This window comes from Streptopelia decaocto (assembly GCF_964273445.1).
Source record: "Streptopelia decaocto genome assembly, chromosome: 11".
Classification (NCBI taxonomy): domain Eukaryota; kingdom Metazoa; phylum Chordata; class Aves; order Columbiformes; family Columbidae; genus Streptopelia; species Streptopelia decaocto.
In genome coordinates, this window is record NC_138666.1 from 11,578,500 (window position 1) to 11,593,123 (window position 14,624).

At 50.5% G+C, this 14,624-nt stretch overlaps 1 protein-coding gene across 1 annotated transcript in view; it reads right to left on the reverse strand.

Annotated features, from left to right (window-relative positions):
- HYDIN (HYDIN axonemal central pair apparatus protein) overlaps positions 1–14,624 on the reverse strand; it is a gene marked incomplete at both ends in the record, with an annotated part of 137,177 nt that overhangs the window by 20,530 nt on the left and 102,023 nt on the right. Inside the window, 19 exon segments of the mRNA XM_082062599.1 lie at positions 356–560; positions 1,178–1,292; positions 1,627–1,865; positions 2,140–2,308; positions 2,790–2,889; positions 3,406–3,505; positions 4,407–4,605; positions 5,070–5,242; positions 5,348–5,507; positions 6,990–7,109; positions 7,325–7,507; positions 7,688–7,893; positions 8,433–8,645; positions 9,255–9,887; positions 10,628–10,793; positions 12,018–12,159; positions 12,626–12,809; positions 13,107–13,259; positions 13,982–14,190. Coding sequence (XP_081918725.1) covers positions 356–560; positions 1,178–1,292; positions 1,627–1,865; positions 2,140–2,308; positions 2,790–2,889; positions 3,406–3,505; positions 4,407–4,605; positions 5,070–5,242; positions 5,348–5,507; positions 6,990–7,109; positions 7,325–7,507; positions 7,688–7,893; positions 8,433–8,645; positions 9,255–9,887; positions 10,628–10,793; positions 12,018–12,159; positions 12,626–12,809; positions 13,107–13,259; positions 13,982–14,190 — 3,669 coding nt within the window.

Sequence of the window (14,624 nt, forward strand, 5' to 3'; positions counted from 1 at the left end):
AGAGGGAGGCCTGAGGATGGAGAAGCCTTCCTGCTGAATGTCTCTGGACCCTGTTGAGCTCTCAGAAGGTTTGATAAGCCCTTTCTACCCAGGTCACTGCAAAACCCAACCTTGGCTGGGGGAGTTGGCTGTGAAGATGGAGCTCAGTCACCCTCAGTCTTGAAGGATATTGTTTTCCTTTGATCCTTCCATGCATCCCTCCCAGCCTCTACCCACTGGTGGACTTGGAAAGGATGGGAACCTCTGAGAATTTTAAGATGAGACTTAAGGGTCAGGGTGCCTCTCTAGCCAAGCAGAAAGTTTTGGTGCTGATCAGCAGCAGGTCTGGCCATGGGGATCTATGAACAGGGCGTACCTGGGAGGCAGGACTCGGCACACAGGGTATAGGGGATGCCAAGGGGGTTGTCCTTGGGGTCTCTGCCGCTGATATCGATGCACAGGTGCTCCTTGCATGTGCCCAGTGGCTCTGCCTGACAATCCACTGTGATCATCTGCTGGCCTCCAGGAGGGAGGGAGCCAAAGCCAGGGTACACTGTGAACATGCCGAGAGTGAAGCGAGCCTGCAGAAAGAGTCCCAGGAGAGGCTGATGTCCAACAGCCTGACCTGGAGCAACCCCAGCAAAGAGTACATCACTTCTTGGCCTCCAGCCAGGCCCAAGGCCCCAGTTCCAGGGAAGGGAGGGATGACCCCATTGCCCAAAGGCACCCTCAGATGAGATGAACAAGCCCGGAGGAGCTGCAGGCCTCTCCTGAGTGGCACAGAGAAAGAAGTTTGGGTGTAAAGGGTGAAGATGGCAGCTGGGATCCTTCAACCTCCAGGGGTAAAACAGGAGAGCAGAACTGTGAGAAATGACAGGAGAGACGAGGACCAGGAAGAAGAAAAAGCAAGGTGATCTGGTATCTATGGACTGGGAGTTCAAACAGGGACATTCTGTATACGTGGTATTCACAGACTTGCTTTGGCTAGCAGGTACCGAACACAGCACCTGCTCCCCTCTCCTGACCCCACAACACTCACAGGGACTGAGCAGCTCCTGCCTCTGCTTGTGGCTGGGAGATGATGGACCTCCACCACACACCACATCCCAACCCGTGGCGATGAGCCCCCAGCCTGGGCACAGCAACATCTTCCCACACCTCCTGTAGCTGCACCTGCTGGGGAGCAGGAGCCACCCACCTGCATGGTTGGGTTTGCATCTTTGGACAGTGAGTTCTTCCTTTGCTTGGCTGAGGAAGTCATTTTGCTTAAGTTGTCATTCTCGTGGGAGTGGTCAGGTTTCATTTGATTTGCACTGAGAGGAGAAAGCAGAAAATACCCATCATGCTGAGCTCCCCCTGCCTTTCTCTGAGGTTAAAGCTGTCCTTTCCTCCCCATGGAGGAAATCCTTCCTGCTCCCCATGGCTCCCAGGTCCTGCCTGCAGCACTTAACTGCTGTTGCTTATGGATACATCAGCCATATCACCAGCCTTGTCCTATACATGGGGATACCAAGGCACTTTTCTGCCCCCTCTTCACAAGCCAGTGACACAAATGGACAATAACCCAGGTGTCCTGGCTGCCTGTCACCCACCAGCTGTGCTGTGGTGCCTCCTCAGGCAGGAAGGCTGGTGCAGGTCTTCTCTCACCTTCTCTTTAGCAATACAGCTGCATCCTGTTCTGCTTGGTAGATGTGGAATTTAAAGTCGAGGATGCCTTTGTTCTCCAGCCTGAAGGTGCAGGTTTTCTTGGTGCCATTTATCATGGCACCAAAGCTGATGAGTGAAGCAGGGCAAATGCTGTATTTGCTGAACGTGGCTCTTGCTGACACTTTCACTGGGATGACAGCGATGGTCTCACCTCCTTCACCGATGCTGGGCTCAATCACCTGCAGCCAGAAAAGGGGTTGGTAAATACAGCAACGAGGCCAGTCTCTATCTCTGTCCCCTGGCCCTGTCACCTCACTCTCCCTGTTTAAATGCCTCCTCCAGAGCCAGATTTTTTAGCTCTGCATAGGAAGCATCACAAACGGTTTCTGAAAGACTTCGTTGTTCATGTATGAGAGGGGATTCCCCAGCTAAAGCCTTCCTTCCAGAAGACACACATCCTGCTTACACTCCCAAGACTTGGTGTGCTAACACCACCTGGCCCAGGCAGCTCACCTGGCAGTGCAGGATGGGTTTGTCCTCAATATTAATTTCCACCTTGGGGTGGAAGAGCACCTGGACCTGCACAGGGCGATCTGAGGCAGCCAGCAAGCCCTTCTGTGGCTGGACAGTGAAGTGGGATGCCAAGTCAGGTATTTTGGTATCTGCAGTTTCCAGCTTCAAACTGGGGAGAAAGGCAAAGAGGTTTCTGCAGTTAAGAGTACAAGTGCCATCAGCACAGCCAGGACTTGGCATAGGGCCATAAAAAAATATAAAAGTGAAAGAGTCCAGCTCTGCTTGGGGAATCCTAGATCTTGACAGAGAGTGCAGACAATCACAAGTTTTGCAAGCTAACCTTGACCCCAAATTTCTTCATTTCCTCCTTTAAAGAGTCTCAAAGCTGACCCTCCAAGGAAGGCAATGAATCTTAGCAGTGAGTGGTTTATATTTCAGGGTCTCTCCATCTAGTTCCTGCTGAGTTGTGAAGAACTGCTGGACTGTGGGTGGATTCTCTATTCAAATATTTGAAATCAGAAAGCCCAGGTTTTATATTTTCCTAGACCATGAGGTAGGCATAATGGAAACAGGTTCTAGCCACTGCATGAGAATGCAGGCCTGGGCAGATGGTGGCACCATACATTCACAGACCAGGCAGTTGGACCCACCTGTATCCAATCTCATACTTCCCTTTGTTCTTCAGAGTCAGCATTTGTTTTGCATCATCCAGGACCCTAAGGATTCCAAAATCCATGCCGCCATCTGTACCTGCAGAAAACCCGCAGAGCAAGGTAAGAAGTGGTGAACATTTGTGAGCTGCTGCAGACTACACTAAGCGACAAGATACATGTTTGGAGTTCTCAGGTGACACAAAATCCTTCTCAGCAACTTTCTGTTCTTGGAAGTTTTCTCCAGCTACTTTGCTGCCCTTTCTCTTCTTACTTAGAGAAGATCTGCAGCTAAGGAGCTTGGTTTCCATTCCTTCCTTTCCAAGGGTGGATCCAACAACTTTATGTGCTGTGCTGAGCCTTCAAGAGTTGCCAACTGCTTGTTCCCATCACTGTTGTTTCAAAGCCCCCAAGTCAATCTGCACACTCCAAAGTTCAGAGGTGAGAGACTCAAGGCTGTGCCCTGACAGTGCTTTACTCCCCACAGCTTGCAGGATATGTGCTTTATGTATTCGTGCCATACTTACATACTATCCCATCCCAAGTGCTTTGGTCATCCACCTGCCAAGGCAATGCAATGCACCCAGACAACTTTGTTTTGGTGGCATCCACTGACCTTTAGAAATGGTGATGCTCAGAGCAACATCATAGGGCTCCGCAAGGATTTGGATATTTTCAATCTGAACAATTCCCAGGACGTTTTCTGCATCTGAAACCTGAGGCAGCAAGAAACAAATACCGCTTAAGTGAGTCTCTTAAATTACTTTGGTAGACAACATACAAGCCCTTGTCTCTGCCAACTGCTTCCACCATGGCCTCCCCTGCCTGACAAGCATTTGTGGACTCCCAGGCTTTCCTAACCTGTTCATCTCATGGGCCAACCCAGTGGGATTCTGCCACAGTAAGAAACTCTCTCAGCGCAATTCTGCGCTCCTACAGAGGGAAATGCTGCTGCTAAAGCAGCTTGGGAGTCACAGTAATGTAAAAACAACCACAATGAAGTGTGAGTTGTCCCAGAGCAGGTGGCATTAGCAACCAACCCTCTCCTCTTCAATTGCCCAGCAACGTCACTGAAATGCAGCTCCTAAAACATAGGGAACAAAATCCCGGGGTGAAAGTTTGTTGCTCCCTGGTAAGAGCCCCAGAAGGACTCCAGGATAGGTGCAGGGAATACGCTAAATTCTGGACAACCAAACAACAGTGTTCAGCCATGCTCAGAGGCAAGTTGGGTGTAGTATAAGCTCAGGATGCCGTGTCTGGTTATCTGGGGCGTCATGGATGCTCCGGGATGCAGCGAGTGTTCTGGTGAACTCAGTCTGTGGCAGCAGAAGTTGGGGTTGTAGCACCCTTGTGTCCATCAGGTGCATCTCTCCCTGACTCCACAGCACACTTGCCCCATGATGCTCAGCTACCAGAGCATCCTGCTAGTCGGTTTCCAAAACATGATCCTTCAGTGAGAGTCCCTTGCTGCTAAGGGCTGCTCCCCCCAGCAATGCAGACAGAAAGGAATCACATGAAGGCTCATCCTTTTCCCACTACAAGCACAATTTCCATCCCTAAGAGCACCGGGCTGATCTCTCTGCCCTGCTCTGCCAGGGTGGGCACAGACCCCCTCACCTCTAGTCGGATCATCTTCTTAATGTTGACAGCCTTCCTGGCCTTCAAATAGAGATGCACGACAAACTCTGTGCGAGGATTGACGATTCCCACGTCTTGTGACACAGAGAAGTCCTCCCCAACGTATTCCAGCCCACTGAGCCGCCAGGCCATGGGCAGCGGGGTACGGTTTTGCAGGACCAGGGTCCTGCTCTCCCTCCTGCAGAGACAGGAAAATGCTCAGTACCAGCTGTTTGATGGTCATGCCAGCCTTGCAACTGAATACAGCTTGGAGCAGCCCTGTCCATGTGTCTGAAACACAGTTAAATTATTTGCTTTCTCACAAGTCCTGGAGGTGAGGTTCTGGGGGTGAGTTGGGTGTTAAAAGTGTAGCCAATAGAAGCAAGACAAGGAGAAGCAACTGGACTGCTCTCTGAACAAGCAGACAAGGTACCAATGCATCAGGCTGCCCATTGCACAGCATTGCTGGGGGGCTACAGAGCTTGTGGCTGTCGTAGGATCCCCAAGCCAGCAAGGAACAGTGAGCAAGATACTGGGAATTCTGGCAGAAAGAGGGACGTGAGCCCTGTCTGATCTGAGCGGGCACCAGGCCAGCGAGAGAAGCTGAAGGGCAGCTCACTGTTAGCTCTTGGCCCTGCAGAGCGGCCAGTGGGGGAGACTGACCTGTGCAGGAGCAGCTTGTTGAAATGCACCTGTTTGGGGCTGACCCCCAGCTCCACTTGCACCCCCTGGCAGCACAGGGGGAAGATCACTGGCTCAGGGTTCTCCTTAATGCAGCAGACAAGGTTGTCTTCCAGGAGTCCAGCTGAAGTGGGGTATGCCCAAATGGTCAGCTCCTAGCCCCGTCCCCACAAAGAGAAATAGAGAAGAGTATCCAGTGAGCAGGAAGAACAGCTCCTGGGAACTTCCACCAGTGCCCACCCCACCTGCCCAACTCCTACCTGCTTCTCCTTAGGTTTGAGTGTCATGCTGGGAGGGTCTAAAAGGAACGTGTCTGCCTTGAGATCGTGCTCAAAGGAGAAACGCACCTCTGCTTCCAAGGGGGTGACATTGAGGATGGTTAACGTCTCATAGTTGTTGTGAAATTGCGGTGCCTTGTACCTGTCCACAAAAGAGGAAAAGGCTGCAGAGGAGACAGTTGCCACTATCACACATCGAGGACAGCACCGTGTCCCAGCAGTCCCAGGGAGGTGGCACTGGGAGACCACGGTCTAATGAGCAGGTTAAGAAAAAGGATCACTTTTGGGGGCACATTACATGGTGTGTTCAGCCTTGCGGTACTTTGATATCTGCCCCTATACTCAGTGCCTCCAAACCTGAAGCGTGACAATGCTCAGGTCACTTAAAGAGCATTTTACAAAATATAAATTCAAAGGCGCCTGGAAAAATAAAAGTACTCCAGGCAGACGGGTTCTTCCCCCTTCTTTGTTGGGTTTCCTTCCCTGCAGGGTATAAAGAAATGCTTTTGAAAAGAGATTTTAAATATAGTTTAGCTTATCTCTTCCAAAAAAGTCATGAGACTGCCTTGTATTTCATGGTTTAGCTCAAAGCCTGAAGGAAGGAAATAGAAAGTATTAATTCCCATGAGAAGTGTTAAATTTAACAAATGTCCCTTCTTTAACTCCAAATTCTGTTCCATATCTTAAAGAGTTAAAAAAGCAAACAGAAACCTGAGACTACTCATCAGCCTAAAGATCCTCTTTTGTTTTTTTAACTGTTTTAATTTCCTGGGATTGTCAAAATACCACCAGCTGTCCAGAGCTCCCATGAATACAAGAATTTATTTTCTAATATTAAAAAAAGAGACATGTTAAAAATAGAAATATGCCAACAGCTACAATGACAACTTTTTTAGGCAGACTGTATCCAACAGTAAGGATCAGGAAAATGTAATTCCTATTTTAACTCCTCTGCAGGTTCCCTCCATGTGCCCCCTGCCATATTGCCAGGGAAAATTCATAAAGTCTCACTAATATTACAACAGATTAACAAATGGTTTACAAAACCACCAATAGAATAATTGCTCATTTAGGCTACCTATAGAGCTCAAAGCACTTAAAAAAAAAAAAAAGCACCATAATGTTCATTTCATAGGTGGTGAAGCTGAGATGTGGAAGGGGGACACAGGTTGCCCCAAGTCACCTTCAGGCTGGAAGAAGCATGTGACTGTGGCCACCAAGGCACCCACCAGGTAGGAATCACAGAATGGTTGGAGTTAGAAGGAACCTCTGGAGATCATCTAGTCCAAGCCACCTGCTAAAACAGGTTCACCAGAGCAGACTGTACATGAGTGCATCCAGGTAGGTTTAGAATGTCTCCAGAGAAGCAGAAGATCAACAGCTCCACCTGTCCCCAGCTCCTCCAAGATTCATGTGCCTTTTATCTCCTCAAGTTCACACATCTGTGGCCCTTCAGCCTCATGTATCTCCCAGGTCTCTGCCTGGGCCTGCCCTGAATTGTGCCACTGGGACAGCACATTCCCAAGCATGTCCATGAAAGCATAAGGCTGTGGAGATCCCATCCCAGCATCTCCCTCCAAGCAGGCAGCACATCAGGCTGTTCACTCAGGGTGGGAGCACATACCAGTCTCTTGACTTGCCACACAGCAGAGGTCCAAAGTGGAATACACCTGTTTCCATGACATACTGCTTGAAGATGATGTCATCATCTGCCTTGCTCTTCCTGCAGTGAGGAAACACCAACCTGGGCGAAGAAAACAGGGAATGAGGAGCTGTGAGATGCTCTAAGTAGAAAACCTAGTCAGAAAGCAACGACCCTTCTTGTTGGCTGAGGTACCAGCACTGGTTCCCAGTTCCAAGCACGGGAGGAGCTGCTGGGTGGCTCGGGCAGCACACTCTGCCCAAGCCACAAGGTCACTGTGGTACGAGAGGCAGCCGTGGCTCTGAGCTCAGCCATACCGTGGGTCCTTGCTGATGGTGGGGTACAGGCAGGTGCCCCTGCAGTGCAGCTGGTACAGTCGGTTTGTCCCCAGGATCTCAAAATGCAGTGTCTGGTCAAACTGGCCCTGCACCGTGGAGCTGAAGTGGACCCTCAGCTCCACCTCACCACCGGCAGGCACTATCCATCGGCATCTGCTCAGCCTGGTAATTAAAGAAGAGGCATCAGACATTGCTAACAAGCAGATGAGACAAGTAAGAGGGTTGTGGATTTGCCATCCCATGGAGGCACTGGCAGAAGGTCACTGAAGAGCTGGGGACCATGGACCTCATTTGACAACATGGCCATGGAGCAGAGGGGTCACCTCCCCCCTCACAGCTCACCTGACGAGCCTCCTTGGGGATGGGATGGCATCCACACCACTTTGGTGCACCCTGGTGGGACTTGTGGATGTTGCTGAGCCCGACCCCTGACGAGGTTTCTTGCGGCCCAAGCTTCGCTTTCGCTTCTCCTTCCCAGCCTCCTGGCTGCCAGCCACTTTCTCCTTCCTTGACCGACTCCTGGTTGTGGTGACCTGCTGCTCTGAGGTCTTCACAGCAAAGGGGAGAGAGAAAAGGGAGAGAAAGGTGAGACCTGCCCTAAGACATTCCCATGCTGGAAAGTAAGCTGTGGGTCTGTTAATGGACAGGTGAGAGAATAAGTAATAATGAGCATCTACTGGTTTCACATCTGCCCAGAGGCTTGGTGCTCCTAATTAGACTGTGTTTTGTCTACAATATCTCTCCTGGTCCAGAACCCTCGATGTACAGCAATGGTGCTTCTTATTCATTATTCTGAATACTATTTCAATGTTATATTGCTTCTCTCTGTGCTCTCATCCATCCCCACCTTCTGTCAGCAGAGAAATGAAGTTGAACCACAACAGTTTAGAAGTTGAGGATTTTAGGTGATTTTTTTCTCATCCTACAGAACTACCCTGTGTCTCAAGCAGAGCTGTCTCTTCTGCACAGACAGAAGTCGTGTCTGCAGGTATGCAGCCCTGTCACATCTCCACAGCCCTTCCAGAGTGACCCTTTTCCATCCCACCTGCCCCCACACCCCCACCCAGCCTGGCTCCTGCCCTGGCACCTTCATTGTGGGCACAATGGGAACATCCTGGAGGCTTTCGGTGTCAGTCTTTTCTTCTTCTGCAGTGGCAGCTTCTGGCACAACAAAGCTGAAGTGCTTGAGGGCTTCTCCTGATGCTGTGGCCAACCGTGTCTCCGGGTAACGGACCACAGAGTAAAAAGCGGTCGGGGGAATGGGAGGCCCTGAGGGACCCAGTCCCAGGTCATCCAGGATCTAAAGCATAAGAGAAAACCCTGTTTATACTCCTGACACCTTCATCCTCACACTTCCTTAAAGGCACAAAGCTTTTGGCAATGTTTTGATTTTGTGCAGTGGCAATTTTTGTTTGTTGTTGTTTTGGTTTGGTTTTGTTGTTGTTTTTTATTTGGGGTGTTTTTTTGGTTGGCTGGGGTTTTGGTTTGTTTTTTGGTGTTCGTGGTTTTTTGTTTGTTAATTTATATGGAACACAGTGTGTTTTTATGCCTAGTGGGGTGGGCAGGCTCCACAGCAGGGCCAGGACCTACAAGTGGGACTCAGAGAGAAACCTCTCCTCTGAGTGCCTCAGCTGAAGAAAACAATAACCATAAGCTGCCCTGTGACCATTTTTAATGATTTCCAGACTAGGAAACTCTTGGAACAGGTAGGATGCTTAATCAGAGAGCACTCCCTCTTTATACCCATCCGAGGGATGCTGAGAACTTCCCCAGCCACCTGGCTGCTGTGGAGCCATTGTGGAACATCATCAGTGGCCTGGACACTCTGTGCCATTGTCACCTGTCAGGACACAATGCACCAGGGTCCACACCATGGCAGGCTCAGCATCTGAGCCTTGCAGGACTTTACCTGTTCTGCTGTGGGCAGCTTGCCACTCTCCAGGATCATCCTGGTCACGTCTTCTGAGCCCAGCACCTGGATGTCTAAGCAGGGCACACCGATATCCTGGCCTCTGGACAACCCTTCTGCACCTTCCCCTTCCAGCTGAGAAACCTCTGAGTCCTCGAGAGCCTTCACTTTTTCCAGTCGTTCCTTCTCCAGGCGCTCCTTCTCCAGCTTCTCTTGACGCTCCTTCTCTCTGTCCTTTCGGGTCCTGCGGCTGGATAAACGCTGGCGCTGCTCTTCTGCTTGTTGCCGCATCTCCTCATAGTTCAGAGGGAACAGAAGGATACCCTGAACCCTGTCCCAGAATGACAAAATATGCATGACATTCTTCTGCGATGCCTCGTAGATCTTAAACCTCAGGGCCAAGTTCTTCTCACTTTCACTCAGGGTTCTGGTTTCCCCCTGTTCTGGGTCTGCAGGTTCCACAACCACCACCGGGCAGGAATCTGTTGGGGGAACCTTGTTCCGCTTCTTATCTTCCTTGTCACCTGCCACAGAGTCTGGGCGCTCCTTTACTGATGCCTTCTTGTCTACCCCCTCGGTGACATCAGACTGGTTGCTGGCGGATGCGTTGGTGGCGCTGGGGGATATCACGTTCTGGGCAGGAGGAGCAGGAAAAAACAGTGAGCATTTCAAAGCACCAACTCAAATGCTGTAGGACAGCAATGAGCTTTACAATAGCACTCCAAGCCTTGCCTGAGACCTGTGCTAGGTGGTCTACAAATCCCAGTTCAGAACGCAGCTAGTTCCCAGTGTAGCTCAACTGAAAGCAAACTCCCCAGTGCCAGACTGATGAGGAGTCCTGCAAACCAGCTGAGAAATAGAACAGCTTCCCAACCCAAATAGGGAACTTGAGACACCCCCTTACTACTGTGCAATCCTCTGACCTTGTTTCTGGTGTGCTGAGCACCCCTGCAGCAGGCTGACTCTTTGAGAAGTTTGGTTGCTAATGGATACCTAAGGCTTGGTGCTACCTCCTGCCAGACACATAGGAAAAGACACCACATCCCAGGTGGGTCAGTGGCTCAGAGGTGTAAGTCACATGCAGAGTGGGGAGAAATGCTGGACTATAACTCCCTAGGGCTTCACAGTGAATGTATGGAGTTATGTGAAGCCATGACTCAAAGGCAGCATGATCCAAAGAGCAGGTCTGCTACAAACCCACGGGAAAACACCCCCAGTGAAGCAGCTGTTTCCCAGCACACCCCCATGTGTTACTTATGGCCAGGTCCTTGTCCCCAGCACTGTGTGTGGCTGCTGGTTTCGCAGAGAATGGTACAGCCCAGCAGGAAGGTCCCCAAGGGCTTTTACTCATCTCTCTAAACACAACCACTCACTTGTTTGATTGCAGACAGGCTTCTCTTCCTCAAAGCATGATCTTTGTCTTTTCCAAGATCTTTCTTTCCCCGCTTAGACTTCTTCTTCAGCTCTTCTTCCTCCTTCAAGCGTTCTAGCTCCCGCTGGTGCTTTTCCTCAAGCTCTCGAGCCAGCCGCTCCATCTCCCTGCAGCAAGCCAAACAGAAAACATGCCTGAGAGTCACCACCAGAAATCTGGGCTCGCTGCAATCCCAGCTGGTCCCACACTTCATTCCTTGACCTTGAGGCCAGGCAGAACCATTAGACCATCTCCATGGGCATCCCTCAACCTGGGGAGGCTGGGAACATCCAAGCTGCAGAAAGGTGGGAGGGAACCTCCAGGGCCAGCCAAATCTAAGCCTTACTCTCATAAGCCTAAATGGTGCAACTTCTCTGGTAAGGTCCACCTGGACACCTCCAGCACATTGTCAAAGACTGATCCACCATTTCTTTGCACTGATGCCTGAAGGGCTCCCTTGATTTCTCAGTGTAAACCAGCTTGCAAATCACTAACACCCAGTTATCCCTGCACCAATACTTCGCTTTTCCTGTCCTCCTCCCTGGGCATAGTCTGCTCCTTTGAGCGAATAATCACATCAATCAGAAAGCAAAGGCTGCAGTAACTCCCCTCCTGCAAAACAGGCTCCAATCAACCAGGTTTCCTGCTGGAATCCAGCCCTGACTATGGGAAACTTGCACTATCTGACCTGGAAATCATGGTTTAGATCAGTCCTAGTGATCTCTTCCCAATTAAACTTCAACTCAGGCTGAAAGAAGTGCTGAAATACAGGCTGCTTTAAGCAGGTCCCCCTCCCAGTTTCACACTTACCCTATGCATCCCCCTGCTGTGGTGGATCAGAGCTTCCCCCAGGCTCACCTGCTGCTGCAGCTGAAGATGAGCCCAAAAGACATGAGCTTTTATGGTTGGTGTCACTCAGTGAGGAAAACCCTGGGAGATCAGCATTGTAAGGACTTCACCTGCAGCAGGGTTGGTAGCTATACCAAGCCAGTACAGCTGTGCCTCACACCAACCCACAAAACAACCCCTCTGGTTTAGTGAAGAAGGTGAGAATCAACACAATTAACTTAGAAATGCTTATAAGTGCAGTGGCAAAGCAAACCGAGAGCCCAGCTCCCTGCAGACAGCTTCTAAGCTGGAGGGTTCATCATTAAAATGGAGAGATGTCATCTCGCTGGAAGAAGGTCCTTCCTCTGTTGGGAACCAAGGAGTTAGAACTAGCCATCCCTGTGCCACTTGTAAGGGTTTTGGCCTTTGCTCTATAACCCCTCTGAGCTCAACGAAGGTGTCCAGAGCATGGAAACGCTTCAGAGACACTATCCTGGGGAGTAATCCATGGAAGGTTTACAGACCTCTTTCTCCTCTCACGCTGGGCTTGTCGTATACTGTTATTAAACCGAGTTTTCTGCTCCTCAGTGAGGGCATCATATTCATCCTCATCCATCTCCAAGAAACGTTCTTTCTCCCTCCTGGCAGCCTCCTCCTGCTCCCGCTCTTCAGCACAGACCAGAGGAGAAACCATTAATGACCGCAAGGAGAGCTTGATATTCAGGGTGAGCTGCAAGGACTTATAACTGTCCCAACCCAGCTTATCATCCTGCCAGGAGATACTAAGGAGCTCATAACCCTGCTCCAAAACTCAGACAATCCCCCCAACTATTGCCCATCAGTGAGTTCCCATGTACCAGCATTGTGGACAGCTGGCTGGTGGTTAGTTATTGAGCCACAACAGGTTGCACTTGTGCCCAAGCTTTAATGTTAGAGACTAAGGTAAGTCTTACTGCCTTAGCTCTGCTGTATTTTAAGCAACCATGAACTGAGTGCTGGCTACATCAAGGTAGAAAGAGGAATTATTAATAAAAACATTGCTTACAAACTCTGCTGGTTACATAGATACCCACAGATAAGGTTGAGGGCTGGAGAGAGAAGATTTGAGAGGTATGGGGATGAATAGCTTTACCTTCCTGCTCTTTTGCAGCTTTCTCCCTGGCTTTAAAAGAAGCATAATCCTGGAACAGGTTCACAAGATAGATATAAGGCCGATTTCTGACAGCTTTCAGCAGGCAGAGGAGAGCAGACTCTATATTGCATGCAAAGAGGGTCTCCAGACCATCAAACACCACTCCCTGGTAGCAGTCACTCAACTGCAAATGAAGTGGAAAAGGAACAGAAAGTCAGCTATCACACATGTTGGGCTCTCAGCTGGACAGTAAAGCCACATGTCAAAGGATACCAGCCATTGTTTTTCCATGTGCATCAGCTCAGAAAAGCTCTGAACTTTCCTTGTACTCTGCCAACTTAGAGCATCTGCAGCTTCACCCCAGGATCTCTGCACACAGCCCAGGACTTCTGCAACTGCAGATCTACATCCCCTCCTCTCCAAATTGTACTTTGCTGCCTCTCTGTAGCAGGAACATAGAATTTGCCCCCACCCCACGTACCTGCAGCCTTTCAGACAGGATGGTCACCAGCAAGTCCTCAGGCAGCACGCAGCTCATGAAGCCCAGCTCTCCCACCGCGCTGCTGCTGATGCTCAGCCATTGCTGCGTAGGAACGCAGGGAAGGGAAGACACGGGATGAGAACTGCACAAGCCCTGTGACATTGAACACCACAAGAAAAATCAAACACTTTGAAAACTCACAAACAATTCCAACTGCCACACTTGGAGCTGGGGTTTCTCACTAGCAGGTGACTAGAACAGGACTGCAGGCCAGCAGCTCCAGGGGACAGCCCTGGGGGTCACATCCCTTGGCCAGCACAGACCCAAGCTTGTAAGCTCCCAGTGCCACACTGTGCAGCCACATTAGCCAGGACTGCACTTTGCCAACAAACTTTAAGACCCAGTAGAGTTTTTCTGCTGGAGGACAGGATTTTGTTCCCACCCCACGCCCTCCCCAACCTGCCCAGCTGACTCCCTGCACTGCATAGTCCTGCACCAGGCTCTGGGGGACATGGAGCCTCCACCATAAGCAGCCCCTTCACTTTTACTAAGGCCTGTAGCAATAGGACAAGGGGTAAGGGGTAATGGTTTTAAATGAAAAGGAGGAAGATCCAGACTAGATATAAGTTTTGTGATGAGGGTGGTAAAAGACTGGCCCAAGTTTCTCAGAGAGGTGGTGGATGCCCCATCCCTGGAGACATCCCAGGCCAGGCTGGATGGGGCTCTGAGCAACCTGATCTGGTGAAGATGTCCCTGCTCATGGCAGGGGTGGCACTGGGTGAGCTTTGAAGGTCCCTTCCAACCTGATCTATGATATATGATTCTCAAAGCAACAGAAAGGTCCCATGTGTAAACCAGTGCAGATCACACTTCACCTGGGAGCCTCTTGGATCCATTAGATGCTGTCTCTGTGATTGGGATGTATGGACACTTGTCCTTCTCTTTCCTCCTGCGATGCTGCCCTGGACTCGGGAACTGATGGACTTCAGGCTGAATTTGTCCACAGAACTGGACTGGCTCACCCCTGGGCTCTGCTTGGCCTCAACGCTGAGCTGCAGGCTGGGGGACACATCTGTGTTTTGACCTGCAGAGGGGAGAGACAGCTCGGCAGGGCTGGGGACAGCCCTGTGCTTTGGGGAGCAAGCAGGCACCTGCAACCCACTGGCAACAGCCCTGTGCCCTGGCAGGGACACAGCCCATGTCCCTCAGCCTGCTGGGCACTAGCAGCACTGCCTTGAAGCAGCAGCTCCTTCTTTGCTTCTCTTATGAGCATGACAAAACACACCATCAGATCGGTTTTAAAGCCAGAGAGTTTTTAATGCACTGCCCTGCGTCCCTCCCAACAAATGGGTGTGCAGGTAACAACATTTGCACAGCAGCTCCCCTGTGGATCAAACCAAGGGTTTATCCTCCAGGACCATCATTCTAATACCTTGCACCCATTCTGGTTTCTCACATGGAGACTGTAACACACAGCCCTGCCCCAGCTGCATCACCCACCTCCGCTGGAGCTGAATC